General features: G+C 41.8%; 1 protein-coding gene across 1 annotated transcript in view; it reads right to left on the minus strand.

Annotated features, from left to right (window-relative positions):
- AMPH (amphiphysin) overlaps nucleotides 1-23,945 on the minus strand; it is a 201,056-nt gene that overhangs the window by 16,300 nt on the left and 160,811 nt on the right. The window contains exons 13-17 of the mRNA XM_012809958.1: nucleotides 18,168-18,284; nucleotides 14,843-14,866; nucleotides 10,844-12,583; nucleotides 9,983-10,015; nucleotides 5,910-5,966 (exon numbers count right to left, since the gene is read on the minus strand). Of these exons, the coding sequence (XP_012665412.1) occupies nucleotides 5,910-5,966; nucleotides 9,983-10,015; nucleotides 10,844-12,583; nucleotides 14,843-14,866; nucleotides 18,168-18,284 (1,971 nt within the window). The remainder of the gene's footprint in view (nucleotides 1-5,909; nucleotides 5,967-9,982; nucleotides 10,016-10,843; nucleotides 12,584-14,842; nucleotides 14,867-18,167; nucleotides 18,285-23,945) is intronic.

Raw genomic sequence — 23,945 nt, forward strand, 5'->3', positions numbered from 1 at the left:
TATGACAGTAGTCAAACATTCACATCTATTTTTCCTGTCATTTGTTATTTACACAATCCTAAAGCTAAGGTCAATAAACAGATCACAATTGGACACCAAATGAAAGTGCCCAATCTGCACAGAGTTGTTGAGGTCACCAGTGAAACTGGGAATGACAAGAAGAAAACCATGGACACAGCACTACCCAGTCTAAAGTGCATGCAAGCACGTTTCCATTAACAGAAAAAATTCAATCTAACTGAATACATTTCTCAAATTCCCTATCAGAACTTGGCCCAACTCTGTATCTTTGAATGTAAAATATGATCATTTTGCTTGATTCATTCCTAATTTAAGTATTTTCCATTACTATATTGCCCTATTACTGCTTTTTCTACTATATTAATAAAGTCTCGATTTGACACATGATCTACTCGTTTCCCTGGAAAATGACCTGAGGCACCAACAGCATGAGACACAACTTTCATTTTTGTAGGTCTCTAATCTAAGAGATGTTATTTTTGGTAATTGGAAAGTCGGTTTTCCTTTTTGTACAGATTCTACGAAGGCTGTAGTGAACACTACCCTCACTGAAATTCTTGGAAGACATTTTACTGGATTTCATAAATAAACTACTTTTCACTCTCCCTGCGTATTTTGAGCTCTCGATACTTTCACAGGAGTCACTTTATCCAATTTTATTTGGTGCATATTAGCACTCACCTCAGTTTATTATGTGGTATTCTTTACAGTTACATGGATCAATGTTAAGAGCATGTTTCCAGGCAGACAAGACTGATTTCCACCCTAGCACAAAATACAACCTCTAGGTCCCTATTATCTTAAGAGCCAGCAACAGATCTGATTTTGAATAAATCATTGTACATGTAAGAATCCTTATAGACTTATGATATAAGACTTCAATCCCTCATTGGGCCTTAACCAACCTCCTATACCACCTATAACTAATATTATAAGGCATCAATACGTAGACACAACCAACAGAGTTACTATCCTGCTGTTTATCACAGGCAAGTTGGTCCCTAATGAAAGATTTGTCTCCCTCTATTCAGTTCCTCTGAACTATTTGCAAGTTCAACTGTGAATGGGAAAGTCTCAAAGAGAATCAAGGCATCCTTTTTAGAGAGGCATACCTGTGGTTACATGACAGTTTTTTTCTAGATCATAAGGTCAGTTCTCTGGCTATCTTAATTTTTAAAAAATGAAAGGGAACACGAATGAAATTCCATGTGAACATGGGGGCCACAACAGACATGGAGGTTGTTTGGCCCACGAGAGGCATGGGTGAGAGCCACACATGAGGTAATGAGATGAGCATGGCTATGGCAGTGAGGCAGGTGCGGGGTTGGGGGGAGGTGGTGCTCACCCCTGCCTCCTCTACCAGCTCCTCAGCCTGAGTGTCCAGTCCAAGGTCCAGCCCAGCAGCAGGGGCAGCAGCAGCAGGGGGCTCCTCTGTTTTCAGCTCTGCGGGTGGAGCCTGTTCAGATTCAACCTTGGAGTGTTTGTTTTGAAGGTTAGAGGAAAAAGAGTGAACATGTGAATAGATAACATTGCAGAATACCAGATAATTAATATTTTCTTTCTTATCCCATAGGCAACTAGCTTCATGAAATCTAAGCTGGAAAAACAAAATGTTTGGCATCACAGGCCTTTATAGAACTGAAAATTCTGGGAAAAGAATCTTACTAAGCTTTTACCATCACCAAGAGCCATCTCATTTCCCTTTAAGTCAGGAGAAGGCTCACCATTTTGACCACTCACATCCCTATGACATGTATAATGGTACTTTCTGCTTTTTAGCAAAGACTGCAGTGATCACAGGAGGTCCCAAGCTCAATGAGAAGGACTGAAAAAGAAATTTCAGGGCACATGAAATTTCAGGGCTGGGGTCTTTCAGTTCTGTCAACATGAGCCTCACCAAAGAAATCCAGGATCATCCCAACATTCAGATTAAAAAGCACTCATTTGACCCAATTGGACACCATGAAACTAGTCCTTTTCTTTGTAGGCTGAGAGAAGCAGACTCAGCTCCTGGCTACTAGCTACCACACTCATGGATCCTTTACTGCCTTGGTGTAAATTCCTGTTTAGTCCTTTGTTCCTCCTCCTCCCCCCAACAAAATTCTGAGCAATCAATTTGCTTCATACAGTAAAGTGATTCTTTAAAGAACCACAGGGCAGCATTCTCCACGCATCAGGTGGACCCTTTGATTGTGTGGGCAGGTGAGGTCTTTTATCCCACTGTACCCTCTGTACACAGACACCATCTAGATTCCAATCACATTTATGCTGAATCAGGACTCTGGCATCGCTTAGCTCAAGATCTTTTCAATTTTAAAATTAGCAATATAACATAACAACAGGACATTCAAAATACCACACTCAAGCATATCTACTAAAAATACTCCCTTTTTCCATCCTTATTAACATAAATAGGCATATTTATCTAGCCTGATTATTTCATGAAATGAAAGACTCATTAAGACCCTTTTCCATCAGACCATGTAAACTATAAAAGAGTTTCAAGTGTATTCCTAAAGGACCAAGAAGTCTCCAATTGAGATGCTGGAGAAATCGGTCACTTCTACCAGAAGCAGCCCAAACCTTCCTCTCTTTCTCCTGTTTGTTCATCTAAGTTGGTGTACACAACAAGTTCCACAGAGAAGTAACAGACCTAGCGTTGGATAAACACACAAACTATCTGCCTTGTGCACTCCACCAAACTATTAATGGTGATGGATGCCAGGGTCATACCACCATTCTTTTCAAAGGACATAATAAAATCAAAGGACACTTTGGGAGATAGATGTGCAGAGACTTGATATTTTATGGACTTTTATAACCTTTAAGAACTGGACTGACATAATTTTCAAGAAAGGATGAGATAAAATTCACTCTAATATGCTCTCAGGCATCCTTTATGAGAGAAGACTTTACTTTTATTGTTCAAAAAGAATTATCTTCATAATGGAACACATTTTCATAGCAGCGAAGTTACTGTAAGTGCTTGGGGTATGATCTTACCATTTGGGAAGTCAAGGCCATTTGCTATGACAGCCTGATATCAATGACCCATACCATAAAGGGCATTGAGTAACCTGAAACCTGTGAGCAGATGCTGTTTCCCTGCAAGCTGAGTCTCCTATGGAGGACGTAAGTCTGAAGCCAGATGAAAAGTCAAGAGAAACGTCAAAACGTGAGTCAAATACATACATCATTGTACATTTTCAAAAATGCAAAGGTAACTTAAAATGAAGAATAAATTTGTATTCGAGTCTGGGTTTCTTGGAATTCTGAAGAAATTCTGAAGTCCTGTGTAAGAATGAACAGCCAGGCTCAGCACCCATAGCACAGTGGTTACGGCGCCAGCCACATACACCAAAGTTGGCAGGTTCGAACCCAGGCCAGCTAACCAACAATGACAAGTGCAACAAAAAATAGCCGGGCGTTGTGGTGGGTGCCTACAGTCCCAGCTGCTCAGGAGGCTGAGGCAAGAGAATCGCTTGAGCCCAAGAGTTTGAGGTTCCTATGAGCTGTGATGCCACAGCACTCTACTGAGGGCAACATAGTGAGACTCTGTCTCAAAAAAAAAAAAAAGAATGAATAGCTGGGGTGATTTCACAAATGATTCCTATTGCATTTGCTCCCTGAAATTGGACAAGACAATGCTAATACAGTATAAAGAGAACACAGGGATTCGTTATATCCCCATAAGTTACAACAGGCATGACTATATTACATTATCACTGTTACAAAAGCACACCAAATATTATAGGATGGCATTACTACTTAAATTCCTGAAGCACAAATGTGAGACTAAATGATGAGTAAGGATGAAGCTCGATTGTAAATAAAATCAGCTTCTCAAATTTAGCAACAGACAGAAACCTTCTCTTCCTTCTAAGACAGTGTAAAATTGTAAATAGTTTGTCAAGATACAGAGAAATGCAGAGATAAACTGTGAGAACATGGCCTGGAGAGCTCTAAAATAGTCCTGCAGGAACGATGCCCTACAGCAACCATTCTTTTCCTACAAGATGCCTCCCGTGAAAACATTGATAATGGGCTGATACCATGCCATAAAGATTTAGAACACTGCTAATGATTTTCCATTGTTTGCTCAAATAGCATCACTGTACCTTCAGAGAAGAGGTGCACCATCAAAGCACTACTGCAGCAAATAGATACAGAGATGCCACAATGGTTCAATCCTGAGAATCAGAAATGGAATTTTCCCTTTACTGTAAAGTGAGTGGTGTAGGCTTGGAGCACTTTTACTCTGTGCTAAGATGCAGGGCAGGTCACTGCAGAGAAGAAGAGATGTGTTGGGAATCTATCACATCTGAAACAGAGTCTATCAGAGGCTACTCTGGGCCCTGAGCAAGGAATGCTGATCAGAAGGGTTTAAACTTGTACTCAAGGGATATCCCGTGAGGCTTATGATGCAGGCTAGAGATGTACAGCTGATACCAACTTCAACCCCCACCTCACTCAGGACAGTCAAAAGAACCAAATGCTGGAATGTTTTCCTGCTCCTGGGAAGATCTTATCTAATCACAACTCTGCTGGGAGACACAGGTTCGTTGATTTCCTAATTCCTTAGAGGGCAGAGCCAACATTAGCGGGATTTGTAATGTTGGGCACGGCAAAGGTGAGTTCCCCAGTGGAAAGAAGAAGGTGCAAGATGCCTGCTTCACAGAAAACATATCAAGAGAAGAGACAAGATGTCCAAGGAGTGGCACGGAGGCTCCCAGGGCCAGCTGTGGATGGCAGGGAAATGCTCGGGGACACTTAAAACCACTCAGTTGCAGGCCTTCATCTTTGCATCACAGTAGCAGATGGGAGTTTAATTATGAATTGCCTTTCCTTTTATACCTCCATTTCTCGATTTTTCTTAATTGATCTACAAATGATAAGAGAACATCTCACTCTCCGGCTCCATCACCTGGGCTGAGTGAGGATCATGTGTGAACATGAAGAATAAGTCTCTCTGGTTCCATTACTGACACTAGTATAATCTGTATTTGAAACATCTATTTATTGGCAGCTCTCAGAGACTCCGCCTTTCCCTAGTTGCTGAAATGGCAAACGTATGACAATCTATTCACAAAGTGTTAGACACACACTTGCCTTTGCAAAAATACCAAATTAACCTTTAAGACAAACTGATCAGAACAGAATTCCTTACTTAAAAATGTAATATTCTAAAAAGAAAAATTCATTTTATTTAAACCGATTTCCAAGCAAGAGCTAGGATAATTATACACTAGTCTCATGGGAAAACTATGGCATCACAAATTACCTTCGTGAACTAATTCTCCAACATTCCAGATCCTCTGGAGATGAGCAGTGACAAGCTCATAAGTGACACCTCTTCAGGTCTCTCATTCATCTTCATTAGTAAGCTGGTACTGAAAAGGGTTCCCCTGGGAACTGCAACACCAACCTCACATCTAAACAGTCACCAAGAGTAACTCTCTCTGCTTCCTACTCTTTCCCCAACGAAGCTTCCTCTCCTCCCATTCAGCATTGAATCAGGAATCACCACTCGAGTACGCCTTGCTTCCTTCTACAACTCATAGAGTGATAACATGAGAAATGAGGGCGTTCCAACCTCAAGAAGCAATCAAGGATCTATTTTGAAGCATGAATTCTTGAGGCAATTTCATTTAAGATCCTGGAGCTTCCATTACAGTCACACGGAAATATCCCCATCCTTGATGGGTTCACTGTGTTCTACTGGGGCCCAGAACTAGGAGATTGGAGTGTTAGCTGATCACCGTGAACAGAAGTAACCAAATTCAAAGATTTAATGGATATTTTCTCTCTTATTTTCTACAAAAGTGAGAGCTGCAGAAATCTACATTCTGGATATTCAAGCTTCAGACAACCTAGAATGATCAACTTACCAAATTGCTGACCACGCTCTGATCTGTCTGCATGGTGAATAATGATGTGTCCTGGGGCTGAAAATGAGGGAGAAAATGTAATTTTTTAAAAAATGATATTTAAATTAGCTACCATCAATTGTGTCAATAAATACATTTTAAATGTTTAAAAATCCTTTTCTATTTTAAAACATGAAAACAAAAACCACAAAAGTCAGTCTTAACAGTAGGTATTCTACACAGAAATCTTTGCTAGCAGAATACAATGAGCGTTATTAAACTAAGGGCTCCGGCTTCAGGGGATCATTGGTTCCCTACTTTTCTTCTGGATGTTGAAACCTGATGGCTCCAAATTTAAACTTTTCAAATGTTGCAAATTTAGTCTGACTACATCACCTAAGTGTTCCTTCTAGGGGTTATACATGAGTCATGAATTAAAAGTTTTAGAAAATATGTTCTTTGATCTAAAAAGTGAAGCTGCAAGAAATCAAAAGGAAAGAGTGATCTTTAAGGGAACATTCACCACTCATTATGCAGGTAGCCAGGCCTGCACCCTCCGGGCAGGAGACCTAAGGGTCTTCCTGGGAAGTCTAACCAGGTCGGGGGGAAAATGCATGAAGAAACTGACATTTGGGGATTCCCAAGAGAAAATATGAGATAGTGACTTGTGGTTAAAGATGATGGATTGAACACATCTTTACCTTCATTACCTCCAGAATCCAAAGCAAACAACAATAAAAGGAATCTTTAACAGGAAGAAAAAGTGCCTAAAGATTCGGACATCAGGGCATCGAGGGCTCCCCAACAGTAAGGTGAGCTGGGAAATCCTACAAAATGCCCAAAGTTGATGAGCTCTACCCCACCATACAAGGTGCCTGTCAGCTTTTCAGCATCTCACGCTTAAACATGACTATTCAGCTAATATCACCAGACATTGAGAAAAGTCTAAAATATGAAAGAGAGGAATGGAACAGAAAAAAGGGAAAGCAAGCGAAGAAACAAAGACTTTGCAATAAAAATAACTTCAAAAATGATTACTAATCCCCTCAAGGACAGTGTAGAATGGAAGGGGTTGCATTCGGGACAGGAGTCAAGATACCAACCAAAACCAAAACCAAGTAAGAAGAGCTCTGGGAAACTGAAAAAACGTCAGGAGCGAAGAATCTGTCAGAAGAGTTGGAAAGCAGAGAAAATAGAGAAAAGGAAACAGCAAAGAACAAATAAATAGAATGCCAACTCGGGAAGCTCAGATATGTTACAGAACGAGAGAACAAAGAAAATGAAGGAGAGAAAGTGTCAGTGAAATAATAAATAAAAAATTCCCCAAACCAAAACACACAAAACTTCTGATTAAAAAGGCCTACTGCAGTGGAGGAAAAGAGACTCAAACCACAGCCCATCACTGTCAAGTCTCAGCAACACGGAGGTGAAAAGAAGATTCTGCACAAGAGGAAGATGAGCGAGAGGAGAGAAATGAGAGGTGCCGGGTGGGACGACAGGAGTGGAAGGAAGAGTTCTTACAAAATGACAGTTTCTCAAAGTACAAAAACATTTTTATCCCCTTAAATTTTATTTTGAAATAAAATAGTGTCACTGGGGGAAAAAAACCAAAATGACAGTTTCTCCAAGGCAACACTAAGAGGTAAAATTGAGTGAAGACAAGAGCTTTAAAATCCTAAGGGAGAATGATTTACAACTTCAACTATAATATCCAAACTAACAGTCCATTATGTGTATCTCTATACACAGGAATAAAGACATTCCTAGATGCGTATGGTTGAAAATATACACCTCTGATGTATACTTTTCTCAGAGAGCCACTCTACCCAGAAAAGGGATTAAACCACAAAGAAGGAGGATTTACTCTCAGAAAATGGTGGATGGACAGGAGAGAGGTGAAGGCTATCCTCTTGGGAGAGCCAGGGCGAACGGCTGGGGAGCAGTCACAGGGGACCCAGTTCAGACTGGAGCAGTCCAGAAGGACAGACAGGCCATTTCTTCAAGAAGCTGAAACCGACTGAATATCTAGTATTTTCAACAAAAACCAGAAGAGATTTATATAATTATAGAGCATGAGTTTGTATTCATACAAAGGGTTAAGGGTAAGGATTAGGGTTAGAGATTTTTATTTATATTTATAATTATATATTTATATAATTACAACACATAGGTTTCTAGGTAAGTACCTAGAAAACTAAGCAAAATCATACAATAGACAAACAAGATCCACAATTATTACCACATAGGAAGACGGAAAGTTGGCATAAAAAGAAAAGTAAGCCTCATGCCTAGGCTGCTACTTGCATTCTATCACTATACTACCACAGGTCAGAGGGATGGCTCTGATGGACTCCATCAGAGGGAGGAAGCCAAAGAGAAGGGAGGTGGAAATACTTGAGATAGGTCCATAGACAATGCAGAATTCAGAAGCAGCATTGTAAGAAACCAGGTGCACATATGAAATAAATCTAGAAGATTAGTTAAAGGAGGTGAAAATATTTACCTCTAAGAAACAGAAAATGGAGGAGTCATTTGACAGCCTGAAGTTTGCTAATAAAAACCCTTATATACAGCCGAGCACAGTGGCTCATACCTGTAATCCTAGCACTTAGGATCCCCTAAGATCAGGAGTTCAAGATCAGCCTGAGCAAGAATTAGACTCCCATCTCTACTAAAAATAGAAAAATTAGCCAGGCATTATGGTGGGTGCCTGGAGTCCCAGCTACTTGGGAGGCTGAGGCCGGAGGATCACTTGAACCCAGGAGTTGAGGTTGCTATGAGCTAGGCTGAGGCCCTGGCATTCTAGCCTGGACAAAAGAGTAAGACTCTCGTCTCAAAAAAAGCCAAACAAACAAAAAGAAAGCAATACCTTATACCAGGGGTCCTCAAACTTTTTAAACAAGGGGCCAGTTCACTGTCCCTCAGACCATTGGAGGGCCGGACTGTGGGCCCCAGGACGAGTTGGCTGCAAAGCAGGACAGGCAGCACTGGCAAAAACACCCGGCGGGCAGATAAATGTCCTAGGCAGGTTGCATGTGGCCCTCGGGCTGTAGTTTGAGGATGTCTGCCTTATACAAATGTGTTATATTTATATTATGTGCATTAATCACTCTGATAGAAATACAAACTTGAAATAAATGAGAAATGGATAACAATACCAATGATGACATAGCAAGAGTTTTCCAAAAAAGAAAGGGATGCATTATCATCTCTCTTTGTGTTTGTGTGTATCCACATTTGGGTGTGGGTGTGTGCGTGGGTTTTGTCTTCTTATTGAGAACATGGGGGAAAATAATGGAATTTTTAAATGCAGAATTCTATTTATGAATCTATCTTGTTTTAGAGAATTCTAAATGCTCAATTATTAGAACCTGTGCACGGCTGACATTCTGAGGGGAGGTCTCTTTTTAGGTCTCCCTTGAAGAGGCCGTCAGAACTGAAGCCAGGAGCTCTGCAGCCGTGCGGTCTGCCTTGTACCTGGTTACACCTGTCTCTCTGGTGGGATACACACAGAGAATGGGACAATCCATCTGGTGGCTCCACTTTCACATTGGACAGAGCCAACATACAGTTTCTGATCTTCCGGTGGCTCTTTTCTGGAGAACCACTGAAGAGATAAGGCTCTGTGGAGTGTGGACTCCTGTGTGAATCTTTAGAAGGAGGTTCCTACAAACCTCTCACGTTTTCTAACTATCCGACTCGTTAGTTCAACAATCTACAATCCCATTCTCTTCTTTTCCAACAACTAAATCCATTGGATCTCTCAGAAAGTTCTCGTTTCCAGCAGAGGTGTCAGCAGAAGGCGGAAACCCATGGGATCAATACAAGCCCATCAATACAAGCTGAAGTACAGTCCTGGACCACTTAGTATGTACTAGGCTGCTGGGCTCCACATGCATATCTCATTTAATCTTCACAGGGACCCTACAATGTTGCTACTATTCTGTCTTGATTGCTCCATTTGTAACTAGTGGGGTCAAATTTTGTGCAGACACTCTTTAACCATTATCCTCTATCAGTGACGTAGAGACCATCAACAAAAAAATGCGTGTGGTTCTCAGCAGATGGATCTTGCTAGAAAAGAGATGCCTTACCTGGGTGAATCCATTAAATGAACCACCAGAAGCCTAAAGAGAAATGGAAATCACAGTGTGTTATTTTTTTCATCATCACTTTTGTAGGATCAGGAAATATCCAGTAAACAAGTTGGAAAGTAAAGACTACCACAAATTTAAAAATAATACAAAAGGTTGCTGCATGTGGAAGTGCTTAGGAAATGCAAAAGGCCATGCTGTATTATTTTAAATAGGCTGACAAAAAAAAAGGTTAATTTAACGATCTCTAAAATTAATCTTTGAAAGATCAGTTTTAAAGAAAGATGGCTGCTGGTGCATAGCTCAGTGCTAACCAAAACCCACTTTCTCAATAATCAGAAGATCAATCTAAAGAAGGGCCATCAGGGGTTAACAGTAGCCTCTTTTTTCAGCCCCTGATAGAATCTGGAAGAAGCTTATTTTGGTGTTTCTGTAATACATCATTTTTGTGAACAGCAATTATGAGATCCTGCGGTTTCAGTGGGCCTGGGTAGAAACATTTCATGGGCTTTTATTGGAGTGCAAACACTTTGGGAACAGTAGATTAGTCTGTGCTGTTTTGGTTTAGCACATGTTTAGTGCCTGGACAGTAAAAATGCAAGTAGGGAGAATAAACTCAGAAACTGTGACGGTAAAATAGACTCTCATTGATTCCCAACATGATTATTCTGCTTTCTGTGACTTTTTTTTTTTTTTTGTCAACCTATTTGTGTTTGGTTTGCACAAATTTCAAAAGGTACATAACAATCTGTCAGGACTTGGAGAAGATAGTGATGGAGAATGACGGAGGTGAGAGACATTAGGAGAAACAGCACCTACAGAAGTCTTTGGCTAGTCTACACTACAGACCGGGGTAAGTACCTCGTCTTTGTCAGCCTCTATTTCTTGGTACAACAATCCATATCTCTGGTTAGCAATTTCATCTTCAGATAAATCTGAGTTGTTGATGTCATTGTCTCGGGAACTAGCAGAACTCTCAGGGCTAGCGTTCCGGGAGCTTCCCAGAACCAGCCGTCTATCTATCTCCTGGCTTTGTCCCCAGAGGCTAGCAATGGCTTGTTCCCTACATACACCAGCTAGTGAGTCCCCTTCCAGTCCCTTGCTGCTCTCAACTGTACCTAAGTGGTCCCAGTGATTACCTAAGCCTTCAGTATCTCTGATAGTCCAGCAGTTAATAGAATCTAGGCAACTGGCAAATCCACCTGCCTGGCCACCTGGTATACCAGAGAATCCTGATATATCCGTGTCATTCACAGCTGAATCCAAATGTGGCTGCCAGAGTTGACCTGGAACTGTCCCCCAGGAGTCCGTCTGTGCAATTCTTGGCAAGCTACAGGCATGACTATAGTCTCCACTCACTGTACCTTCAGACCCCTCCATTAGTGAGTCTTCTGCCTTAGATGAACACATATCCCTTCTGTTTCCATCAGTTCCCAGAGAATAATTAAAGTCAATCCTAGACTGAGCTGCCACTTCAAGTTTTATAGACCAACCAGCAGCCTGATTTTTATCCCCATCATCTCCAGGAGCATTCGGCACAGTCTCACGCTGATTTTCTTCAGCATCTGCACCACACTGTGCTGGGTGATACATTACATCATGGTTGGGAGGGGCTGTTAAATTTTTTTTGATCTCTTTTCTAGCTAATTCCCATCCCTCAGGGCTGGTACCTTCACTGCTAGCCATGGAGTTTGTCTGGAGTGGTGGATTCAAGGTATCTGTGTGATTGGCAGGTTTAGCACCAGAGCCCTCTATAATTTCATAATTACTAATCACTACTTGAATCCCATCATGTAGACCTTGGTCTCCATCACTAAATTCTTCTGGCATAGCTACTCTTTCCATGGCTTCTTCTAATAGGTCAGTTTTCTCAAAAGAATTTTCATTGGTTTTTACACTATCCTTACACTTTGCACTAAGACCCTCCCTAGAGTCCACTTCATTGATTTGTAAGGTCTCCTGGTCTTGCTTTCCCACTGTGGTAAGATCTACCACCATGTTCCCTATACTTTCATTTCCTTTCTCTTCAAACTCCTCTGTCCCTTCCAGGGTCTTGATACCAATAGCTCCCGTGTCTACCTTTTGACATGTCTCCACACCTGCCCACATAGAATCTTCTGTCTTCTGTTTCTCTTCTTCTTCATCTGAATTTTGAACACCTTCATAGCTTTCTTGGAAAAGGCCAGCTGTTTCCACGGCTGGCATCTCTGGGTCAGGCAAGTCATACGGCTGCCCCAACTCCACACAAGCAGCAACAGCAACTCCAGCCTCCGGCACAGACTTTGGGGAGAGTTGTTCATTTCCACCTGAAGAGTCTGGCCACAGGGTACATTCACCCTGTTCAGCCACGACAGGCCCATCAGCAGAAGAAAGCATGCCGGTGGATAATTGCATGTCTTGCTCAGCTTCAGAGAGACATGCAGGGTCTTCTCCAGACCTGTCTGAGGGAATTTCCTGGCTGACACTGTCTGTACTAGCGTCAGGGCCCCAAGTAAATGCACCCACATCAATTTGAGATCTTTGAATTTCTTCGGCCAACCCACTGTCTGGAGTTTCCTCCATGATCAGGTTACACAGGGAAAGACTTTTTGAAGAGTCAGTCTTTAAAGTATGCAGAAGCAAAGAAAAAAAAATAAGATGAAAAAGATCATGGTAAGATTTGATGAGAAACTCAAAGCTCTTCAGTAGGGTAGCACCAGTTAACAAAACTAGAAAGTGTTTAAATTAATTGGTTCAACTAAGGTTAAATCTATAACTAGCAAAGCCACGGGGGGAAGTTCATTCTAGATAATATACCATATATATATTGCATATTAAATACAAAAAAAATCCAGAATTTACCTACCGGTTGTACTAAATCAGCACTTGTTGTCTGTATGGGTAAAATAACAATAATAATAATTATGAGGCAAGAAAAGATAATTCACTAACAATTACTGGTTTAAGATGATATTTACAACTTGTTTTGTGATGGGAATGATTTTTGTTCCAATAGCATCTAAGCCTACTACAGAAAAGGCACAATTGAAACACAAAACATTTGTCATTTTCTAGTGTCAATAAGGACTTTTTATGACTAGTACATGAGTTCTGTTTTAATAGACTCTGCGTGCAATGTTTAAAATAAATAAAAAATTCTGAGAACACCATAATAAGATCAAGCATTATAGGTCAAGAAATTAGTGTCTCATGGTCTGATGTAGTGTCAGAATAAAATCTTCTCCAAACTAATCCTATACTTAATCACCTTGGACGTGGGTGTTAAGGTGAAAAAGGATCTGATATTAACCACTCTGACTGACTGCCTAGAGCAGGAGTCCTCAAACTTTTTAAACAGGGGGCCAGCTCACTGTCCCTCAGACTGTTGGAGGGCCAGACTGCAAGCCCTGGAATGAGTCGGCTGCTAAGCAGGACAGGCAGCGGAGGCAAAAACACCCAGTGCGCCAAATAAATGTCCTAGGCAGGCGCATGTGGCCCATGTGCCCTAGTTTGAGGACACCTGGCCTAGAGGATTCTCTTGATATTCTTCCCTTGAACTAGAAGTCATTGGGAAGTACAGAGATGAGAACTGTGAGCCATTATGTCCAGAAAGCCACCGTTCTGCATTCTTATCATTGTCACAATTCAGTCTGTCTTCTGCAACAGTCAAAGCTCCTTCCAGATGACACCTTTACCCTCACCATAACCTTCCCAGCTGAAAAAAATGTACAGTTCCAAGTAAAGATATAAAATAGTGGAATAGCAACAAATTGGTATTATCCCCTAAATCTCCCAGAAAATTAACAAAGAGTTGAGGCTAGAATTCAAGTGCCCTGAATATCAATCCATGCCTCCCTTTTTCTGAATATAAAAGTATGCCCAACCAACTATGAAAGACACAGCTTAGTCACGGTGGTTTCAATGAACACTTGTCAAGTAGCAATGTCACTTCAGAAGTTCATGAATAGCTACATCTATCACATGCCCCTCTTGTTGTCTCACTAGCAAAGAAGAAAATGTAAAACTTAAGTTGAGGAATGCGACCACAAGACCAAGGCTTTTCTCAGACAAAGGCTCCACTCTGAGGCTTATCGGGCTCTATCAGAGCGAGGCCAGTCTCCCAATTTCACAGCACCAGTGAGGCCACCACAAAGCTTTGTTTGTGGCTGTTTCCCAACTTTAAATTTGGAGGTTCACATCCTTGCACATCAGAACAGCTGAATAAATAACATGAGTAATAATGTCTACCTTTCAACAAAGGATACACAGCAGACTCGGGCTAAAAACTCTCCAAGTACCTTATTTCATCCTCACTCTGAGGCAGGCATCATTACCTGTATTTTACAGATGAGGAAAACTGAGGCTCAGAGAGTTTTAGAAACTGTTCAAAGTCCCAAGGCTATACGCAGTAGAGTCTGGACTCAAACTTCTGACTTGAAAGCTCAAATTCTTATTAACCAAGCTCCACTGAACACAATGATGAAAAATGGTTCCCTGTGCACAGTAGCCCGTCCCTTCCATTTTGTCATCTGTACTTTCTTTATATTCTATTTAAAAGTGACCACATGTGTGCAGGCCCTTCACCACAATAGCTCCTCTGGCCATCAACTACCAGAGGAAGAGGCAAAGGGCCTGAGACCAAAATCTTGACCTCTTGCCACCCAGGAGTCTGGTCCACTGGCACCCTCACTCTTCTCATCATGACCTCTAGGTCCTGGTAAAGCTCGGAACCTTCAGGGGGGCTGGCGATTGTTCTAAGGGACTATGTTATCACTAAATGCATGGATCTTCTTTCCATCAGAAATAAAATAAAATATAACAAAGTTTTCAAATTTCTAGGCATCAAGATTCATGAAAATACAGAAGGTTTAGTAGTCTTACCGTCCACAGATCCCAAGGTAATGTCTGAAAGCACAAAAAAAAAAAAAAAAAAACAGAACTATGATTAATACACAAGTCTAAAACATATAAAAACTACTGAGGTGATAAAAGTTCTTGAAATCATAAAAATTTTTAAAACATTTAGTATGAAAATGTTCAGTAGAACCTTCCTTGGTGATGGAAATGAGCCACATCTGTGTTACTTAAGATGGCGCCAGCAGTCACAGGAGAGTCCCGAGGGCTTGAGAGGGGCTGGTATCATAGAACCAAAGTTTTAATTATACATAATTTTACTTAGCTGTTGGGAAAGCAGCTTGACCCATTCAAGTTTAAATGGTCACATGTGGCTAGTGGTTAGCACAGGGGCTAGCACAGGCCTAATCTATCTGCCTTTCACCGTGTGAGTGGAGAGCTGTGTCTGAAACACTATGAATGGGGTCGCTGTAACACACAAACATGCACGCCACCCATCATTAAAATGAAGCAAACAAGGTGTCCAGATATCAGAACTTAATCACATCTCTGAGGAAATATAGAACCTAATCAATACTAACGATACTACCACCCAAAACGTTAGAGAGGATATATTATGACCAGTTTGAAGGTGAATCAACCTTAGAAAAGTAGTTCTCCAATATGTTGAATTAGATGATAACACACAGCTCAGTTAACTGGTAATCATGTAAATCAGCAGGGTGCTTCTGAAGACCAAGGAATGAATCACACCTGCTACTGGCATTTCAATTATGACGCTTATTGATTCTGGGGAATGAATCCGGACGTTCTAATGACTTCCACTGTGGGTGGGGAGAGTTCTCCTTCCTTCCTTGTGATTGAAAACTGAGACTAAAACTACACCTCTTTATGCCCAACTCTTTTTGACTAGAATGGATCCATGTTTAGGCACTTGATTTGAGTCACTCAGTGTGAACAGCAAACTAGTGAGCCTGGCAGTCCCATCTCAAAAGTATTACAGTTTCCAGATGAGATTACAGATGCCTCATGTGGGTCTTCCTGTCCTGCAGAAAGGAGGCCCTGTGGTTCTGACTAAAACCACCCACTTGGGCAGGTCCATTCTAGCATATTCTTGCAGACCGACTAAGACAGAAGAGTAAAGCAGCTCCTATGAAAGTCACGGTTTGGGGTACATGGATTTGTTCTGCATTTTCTAATTATCCAGATGGTCTCTGCTTCCTTGCTTCACAGTCCCTTAAGAATCATGGATTATAAAAGCTAATACATGTCCCTGCACAGTGCAGACAGCAAATAGTATTTTCTTCAGAAAGCAGGCGGCAAATGGGAAACAGCACGTCTACCAGCGCTCAGGATCACGAAAGGATGTGTTGGCCTGCGTGAACATTGTGGAGATCACAAGATGGATGAGGTGTCCTGCTAGCAGCAAGAACACCACTTGAGACACGGGGCAGGAGACGGGACATCATTCTGAGGCAGGCAGAATCTAACAGCACTGTGCCTTTCTTCACTCAGCTGAAGATTTTTCTTCTTTGCCAAAATGGAGAGATGTGATTAGAGTTGAGTTACAGGTGAAATGTGTCGAGGTGACTCAGTGAAGGCCACCAGGAGGCCAGAAGAGTTTATTGCCTGCCCCGAGGGAAAAGCACAAGGAGGCACACAGCTTGCCCTAAACAGCCATGTGTTTCCTTCAGAACTAAGACTTCCCAAGGTATAAACAAGGTCACTCAAAAAATTTTTTAAGTCCACACAAAGTTCCAGGATTTATGGATGTATTTAATCACGGGTTCTAATAAAAGAGTTTTCTCTCTTATCTACCTACAGACAGAAACGCTGTGAAATCTCACACACTAATTATTACAGCATCTACCTTCGAAACTTTGCTTCTGCTATGAGAGAAATGAAGTATGGAAAGTAAGGCCGAAGGCACCCTGTAAGTTCTTTTGGCTGTCTGTCATACAGACAGAGCTTTGAGAAGGAAATATGTGGAATTACACACACTTTCATTTTCTACTTTTCTTGACCACCACGGTGGAACCTTCAAACTTACTGACAACTACTACTTTAGCATTTCCCAAAGTAGGATCGAAAGAACATTCCAATGAATGGCAAGAAAACTCATTAAAATACATTTCTGTACTCATTAACAAATGTAGGAAACTCCAAACAAAATTAAACATTTTTTAATGTCAGGACTTCTCAGCACCTTTACTGTTCTAATGAACATCACGAATCTCCTAGAAGAGATTTAACAGAGAGCTTCTTGAAACATTCACCTAAGAACCTTTTGTTTGCAAAGCATCTTTACGGCTAGTGCCTAATCTACTTAATTTCCTACTTTATTGACACTTTAGACTTTTCTTGTTTCTATTGTACAACAGGGAGACCTTCATAAACCAAATCACACTCTAGAACAAAGCATAACTTAGAGAGCATCCGATTTGTTGACGTTCATATTGAGCTTTCCCCCTCAGCAGTTTACTATAACATAACAAAAAGGTTTCAAGACCAGGAAATAGAGCTGATTCCCAGTTCCTAAACTGGGCTTTATGACATTCTTTCACTAATTTGAAGTATATTCTAGCATCTTTGGATTTGCCTAACTTCAAATGTGAGGGAGGCCCCAACACATCCAACACACTGATAAAATGATTTCCATTTCAACCAATTTTGAGTTAACGTCCTTCCCTTGGCAGAGAAAACTGTAAACTAACCAGACTCCAGAGGGGTCACCCAAGGTCATTACAGCACCTGCCCCAGGCAGCCCTTTGACAGAGATGCTGTGACAGTGACTGCTGGAGTGGGAGGACCCCAGACAGTGAGGCCCTGGTGAGCAGGGAGAGGCCTGGGTGGGCACGGCCAACCCCTGTCAAGCCACAGGATCACAGGGGGGCCGTTCCTACAATGCAGAGGCTGAGCCACCCTCATCTAGTCGGGACTGTGGGGACTGACAGACATTTCTGTTGAGGCACAATCTCCTGGGATTTCCAACTTGCAAGTATGAGGAAGAAAAGTAGAAAATATGAAGAAAAGTCAACCCAAGCCAAAGAAAGAGCTTTACTCAGGGAAGCCATGATACGTGTCATCCACACCTGGGAATTAGGAACAATCACTTGGTGGGGAACATATGGTTATGCCGGGTCTGTGGGTAGAGAAAGCTAATGGCATCATTTAGAATAATTGGTATGGATTGGATCCTCTCTCTACCTCTCCTTCCTACTGGGAAACATTTGTCAACCAAAAATGAAAGAGGATAATAGTCATTTGAAAGGGACAAGGGTAATCTGTTACCCTACTATGCATTTTGAGGTTTATGAACCTCAGCCCCAAACATCCAAAAAGCACCTGATACCTGAGACATGGGCGAGTGGGTCACTCCGGCAGAGCCCGCAGGTGCCACCTCAGGCTTGAAAGGGTCAAAGTCCAGATCCAGCAGAGTTTCCTCTTTCTTCACCTCAGGGACTTCATTCTGTTAAAAGAAATATGTATTTGCTTGAATCTGATAAGACTCCATAATACAGCCCATGTGTAATCCGTTGAAGTAGCCTTATTATACATCCCCAAAGCATGCTTACACAGTGGACCACAGGGTGACTCATCCACACGTGCCACACTCATTCAGCTAAACTTGGTGAGAGTGGCAATAACTCTGGACAAGTATAACCCAAGTCTCCCTGGATCATGTCCAGGCTCCAGGCCCCGCCCTCTGTCCAGCTGCAAAGAGCATGTCCAAAGACTTGTCCTAATGCCACCAAGATACAAAGAATCTCTCCCTGCTAACTCAGAGAACTAAGATCAAAAATTACAGACCACCAGATCCATAACATGGGCCAAGCCCTGGACCCACTGCTGTGATGCTCCTCTGTGAAGCTGACACAGCCCAGCTGCCTCCTCCCCTCCCCAGCAGCCTCCTCCTTGATTTAGTTATCCTATAACCCATTCTTCGTGGGTAATATTGTTTGTGTCAGCTGGGTGAGGGAGGGGGGAGGGAGAGAGGGAGAAAGCCTCTCCCAACATCTGCTGCAGAATGAGTGCTCACTAATGACATTCTTGGATTAGAAAGAAGATAAGCCACATAAGACACAGAATTAAAGTCCCACTAGGATAATAACAAAAACCTCTAATGCTAAACATTAACATTTGTTCATTTCCTTGTATCATGACACAGGAAAACGATGTGGCCTTGAAGCTGGCCTAACCCAAGTTCAAATTACACAGCAAGGGGCAGAGCTGAGACAAAGACCCCAGCACTTTGGGTGGCCAAGGTGGGAAGAGCTCTTTTTTTTTTTTTGAGACAGAGCCTCAAGCTGTCCCCCTGGGTAGAGTGCCGTGGCATCAAAGCTCACAGCAACCTCCAACTCCTGGGCTCAAGCGAGTCTTCTGCCTCAGCCTCCCAAGTAGCTGGGATCATAGGTGCCCACCACAATACCCGGCTATTTTTTGGTTGCAGCCATCATTGTTGTTTTGGCAGGCCCGGGCTGGATTCGAACCCGCCACCTTGGGTGTACGTGGCTGGCGCCTTAGCTACTTGAGCCACAATGAGCCAGAAGAGCTCTTGAGCCTAGGAGTTTGAAACCCTCCTAGGCAACATACAACTCTGCCTCCCCCACTAAAAATTTTCTTAAAATAATAATCAAATTTCTAAAACTATACATTTCAGTCACTATTTAGAAAGAAAATTATGTATTATGAAAACAAAATTAGTAAAAGTGAGTAAAAGTAGGAATAGAATTATACTTTTTGATTTTTGCTAAAGATTTCTACGTATAGCCACAAACATTTAGAGGAAAACACGGTCTCCAAACCACCTGCCATGGCTGTATGAAGACGGAGGTGCACACAAAATGAGTTTTTAAATCATATTACCATCTGATCCAGATTACTGTCAGGCCATCCGGGTAACTTTTTCCAGGGAGCTTCCATTTCTTTATTCTTTCATTAAATGTACTTTAAGAACCTTTAGCAAACCTCATTTATCATGCTGGACACTTATAACTTCCTAACCAGGCACAAGAGGTCAAATAAAAAGCTTAACTCAGAAGGATTAAATAAAGTTTTCAGGAGCAGAACCAATTCAGCACTTGTTTTTCATGTAATATAAAAACTTTTCATGTAAAGGTCTTTACAACTTTACAGTGAGTAAGAGTTTTAGCATTTCAAGGCTGGATGCAGTAGATGCCTGTAATCCTAGCACTCTGGGAGGCTGAGGCAGGTGGATTGCCTGAGCTCACAGGTTCAAGACCAGCCTGAGCAAGTGAGCTGTGGTCTCTAAAAATAGCCAGGCATTTTGGTGGCACCCATAGTCCCAGCCACTTGGGAGGCTAAGGCAAGAGAATCGCTTGAGCCCAAGAGTTTGAGGTTGCTGTGAGCTATGATGCCACAGCACTCTACCCAGGGCTACAAAGCAATGCTCTGTCTCCAAAAAAAAAAAGAGTTTTAGCATTTCTTCAATAATTATGATGAAATGGTGGCTTAGGGAAATTTAACTTCTTGCTTGGAAACCTGTAGGACTGTTATGGCTGGGCACGTCACAGTTAATGTGAATAACAGTATTAACTACAGTATATTGACGGCATCCAAGCACTGTAGATTTCCCATCTTAGAATGGAACATCTTTCAATCATTTAAAAGTACATTGTCAAGTATTCCTTCCACAGTGTCTGCTGCAGCACAGTAGTCCTCCCTTATCCGTGGGGGATACCTTCCAAGATCCCAGGGGATACCTGAGACCACTGATAGCACTGAACTTCACATGTACTATGTTTTGTCATATGTATTTATGCTTTGCCTATACGTGTATTTATACATGTATATACACACACCTGTATATACAGAGGGTGCCAAAAAATATATACACATTTTAAGAAAGGAAAAAACTATATTAAAATTATAGTACTCGTCACATTTGACTTCTACAATTACAAGATACAATATACAAGAAAACAAACAGTATTAGTATATATTGAGTACTACAACTTTAATACAGTTTTTTCCTTTCTTAAAATGTGTATACATTTTTGAAACCCTCTTTATATCCCATTATAAAAGTTAATTTATAAATTAGGCTCAGAAAGAGATTTACAGCAATAGCTAATAAAATAGAACAATTATAACAGTACATAATAATTAAGGTTATGTGGCTGTGGTTCCCCTCTCTCAAAATATCTTACTATATGTAACATTATGGGGCTGTGGTTGACCTTGGGTAACTGAAAGTGAAACCCCAGGTGAGGGGGGCTACCATACAGTTAGCAGACTAGTACACTGCAGACCCCTTTACACACAACTAGACTTAACAACCATCCTCCTGTTTCCACATTTGCTTTGTGTGCCTACCTACACTTAAGATGCTGCAATGCCTTAATGGATTGACATGCAATTAAACTTCATAGGGAACTGTTTCCTTAGTTTGTTTCATTGTGGTTCTGTTTTTACTGGAACAAGCTGGTAGATGGCAAAGTCATTCTTGGCGTAGGACATGCCCTTAATACATTATGACTAAGGGTGTAAAGGTCGACATTCATGAGAATAGAGTCAGCAAGGAAGAGCAACAGGTTCTGTGCTTCTAATGAAGTTCGGTTATACGTCATGGATGGACAGAGGGCTAACCTGGCTGAATGACGTCCCTCCTACTATTGCATCCTGATATTCACCAAGAATGTCATCGATGCGTAACAACCTGAAGAACTTCGCCAACAACTAAACCCAAACAGGTTCTAGAAAACATGGATTCTGGACATTAAGGAGAGAAACTGTTACATTCAAACAAACAAACAGTTTGTTTGTTCATGTTCCTGGACACCTGGCATCTGCTGTTTTAGGCATTTAAAATGTTGTTACATGTGGTCTATAGCATTCTGCTTTCCGTGTCTGTCCTAGGAACACCACGGTACAGAAGAAAGATGACAGGTTTTCTCTACTATAAAACAGGGATAATGACATGTAAATCACAGGATTGATGTCAAGAGTAAATTGAATGAGACCTTGTATTATGACATATTTCGGGAATATAAATATTCAGTAGGTGTTCCTGTTCCACAGACAAGAAAGAACATTATTAGACGCTCTGGGGTCTGAGAACTTTGGAAGATGGAGAGGCTAAATAACAGAATATTTTAAAAATATTTTCTGAATACCAGATGCTACATAAACTATACTGCTTGGTTCCCTCTGTTCAAGGAACAGAACAATGATGCTGGTAATTCACTGAGGAAATATACTGACTACATTTGGGCTTGAAACACGCTAATTTTTCTTCCTTCCAATTTTCATCTTAATAATTCTTTCTCTCTTAAAATAACGTTAATATGTTTGCTTTGAAAAACCACAAGTGAAAGAAGAGGCAGCTGGTCCAGAAATGTGCTTCATTTAAAAAGAAAAAAAAAAAGCTAATGCAGTATTTAAAATCAGGTTACCAGAATTTAAACCCAGCGAGTGAGTGGTGGGTACACCTATCATTGCAGGCTGGCCCCTCAGCGCTGCAAAGGATGAGAAGGGCCATTTCATTTCATGAACTGATTTTGCACATTGAAAATCTGTTTCTGTTTGATTGGCTACCAAAATAGGATGATTTCCTGAACTTAGAAAGGAAAACGCAGTAATTTTTAGGCTGGAAAACAGAGCTGTAGGAGTAGAAGCGTTCACGGTGCTGCTGAGTCCCAGCACTCACAGGACTGGAAGGAAGGCTGTGCTCACGTCTGCCTGGAGCACAGCAGGCGCCCAACAGGGTGGCGAACAGGGTTTGGGGGATAAGCCTTCGGATGGTCAAAGGATAATCCCTCTGGATTTGTAAAAGGGAAACCTTATCATAGAGAGAAAATATGCAATATCATTGTTGGGTGAAGATTTAGGAAAAATAGTTGGGGGTATCTGCTATGAAGAAAATCCTGAGACAGGGAAGATTTTTCTTCCTCTCAGCCCCTGGATAGGATATAGTTTTAGGAAAAGTGGGACCAAGTGCCTGGCCTTGAAATTCAGGGCAGCTTCACGCTTTTGAACACCTTTCTGAAAATGTTCTAAGTCCACCTCTGGTGGTAGAGAACGGCTGCGGCTGATGGTGCTGTCTGCTGAGGACACTGGGAGCCCGTGCCAGGTCTTGCATGGGCCTGGTGCCCCCCTCTCCACTTTGGAGCACACCCCAGCCCTACTCACACACAGGGGCCAGGACCCCTTGGGCTCTTATCTACAGAGTTGTCCCGGAGCTCGGTGGCCAGGCCTGTTTCCAGGAGGGAAGCAGGTGGGCAGATTTCCCCCCTTCTGCCAGCATGGCATTTCACTTACAGAACCCCAAGAGAGTGGCCAGCAAACGGTGCTTACGTGCTCACTTAAAGTAATACAAATTGTTTATAAGGCTATCGGCCCCCAGCAAAAGATATTGTTCAGGGCCATACTCCCTAAAGAAGCCCTGGAGAAACGGGAGTGTGGACACTGGATTTAAGGTCAAGTCATCAAGTTAGGATAAAAAGCAGTAGAAAACATCTTTGGAAGAAAACACAGAGAAACACCCTCGCACAGACACTGAGGCATGTATACACATATGTGACTGCTTTAATTTTTTTGTCTTGATCTTCTGTAAAAATCTAATTTATATGCCATATATTTAGTTTCCAGGGACATATATCTTTTAGATCTTCCTTTCTTCAAATGTTTCCTCCAAACTCATTTCTCAGGAATAGGGTGTTTGAGGGATAAAACAGTGACTGTTTGAGAAACTCTGGCTTACCACCTAATTGGGACTTTGTTCTAGAACTTATTAGAGCCTTGAACAGCTGAAATAAGCTGTGAAAAAGGAAAGGGTGATGTAGGCCCCAGGACCATATGACCAAAGACTCCTTTCCCAGAAGCCACTGACCTGAGTGTTCCCCAAAACACTTTGGAAATGCTACTTTAAAAGAATAATGCAGGTGGTGCCCCCTGTAGCTCAGTGAGTAGGGTGCCAGCCCCATATACCGAGGGTGGCGGGTTCGAACCCAGCCCCGGCCAAACTGCAACAAAAAAATAGCCGGGCATTCTGGCAGGTGCCTGTAGTCCCAGCTACTAGGTAGGCTGAAGCAAGGGAACTGCCCAAGAGTTGGTGGTTGCTGTGAACTGTGACGCCACTACTGAGGGCGACAAAAGTGAAACTCTATCT

Source organism: Otolemur garnettii, unplaced genomic scaffold, assembly GCF_000181295.1.
Source record: "Otolemur garnettii isolate 467f Iridium unplaced genomic scaffold, OtoGar3 scaffold00119, whole genome shotgun sequence".
Classification (NCBI taxonomy): domain Eukaryota; kingdom Metazoa; phylum Chordata; class Mammalia; order Primates; family Galagidae; genus Otolemur; species Otolemur garnettii.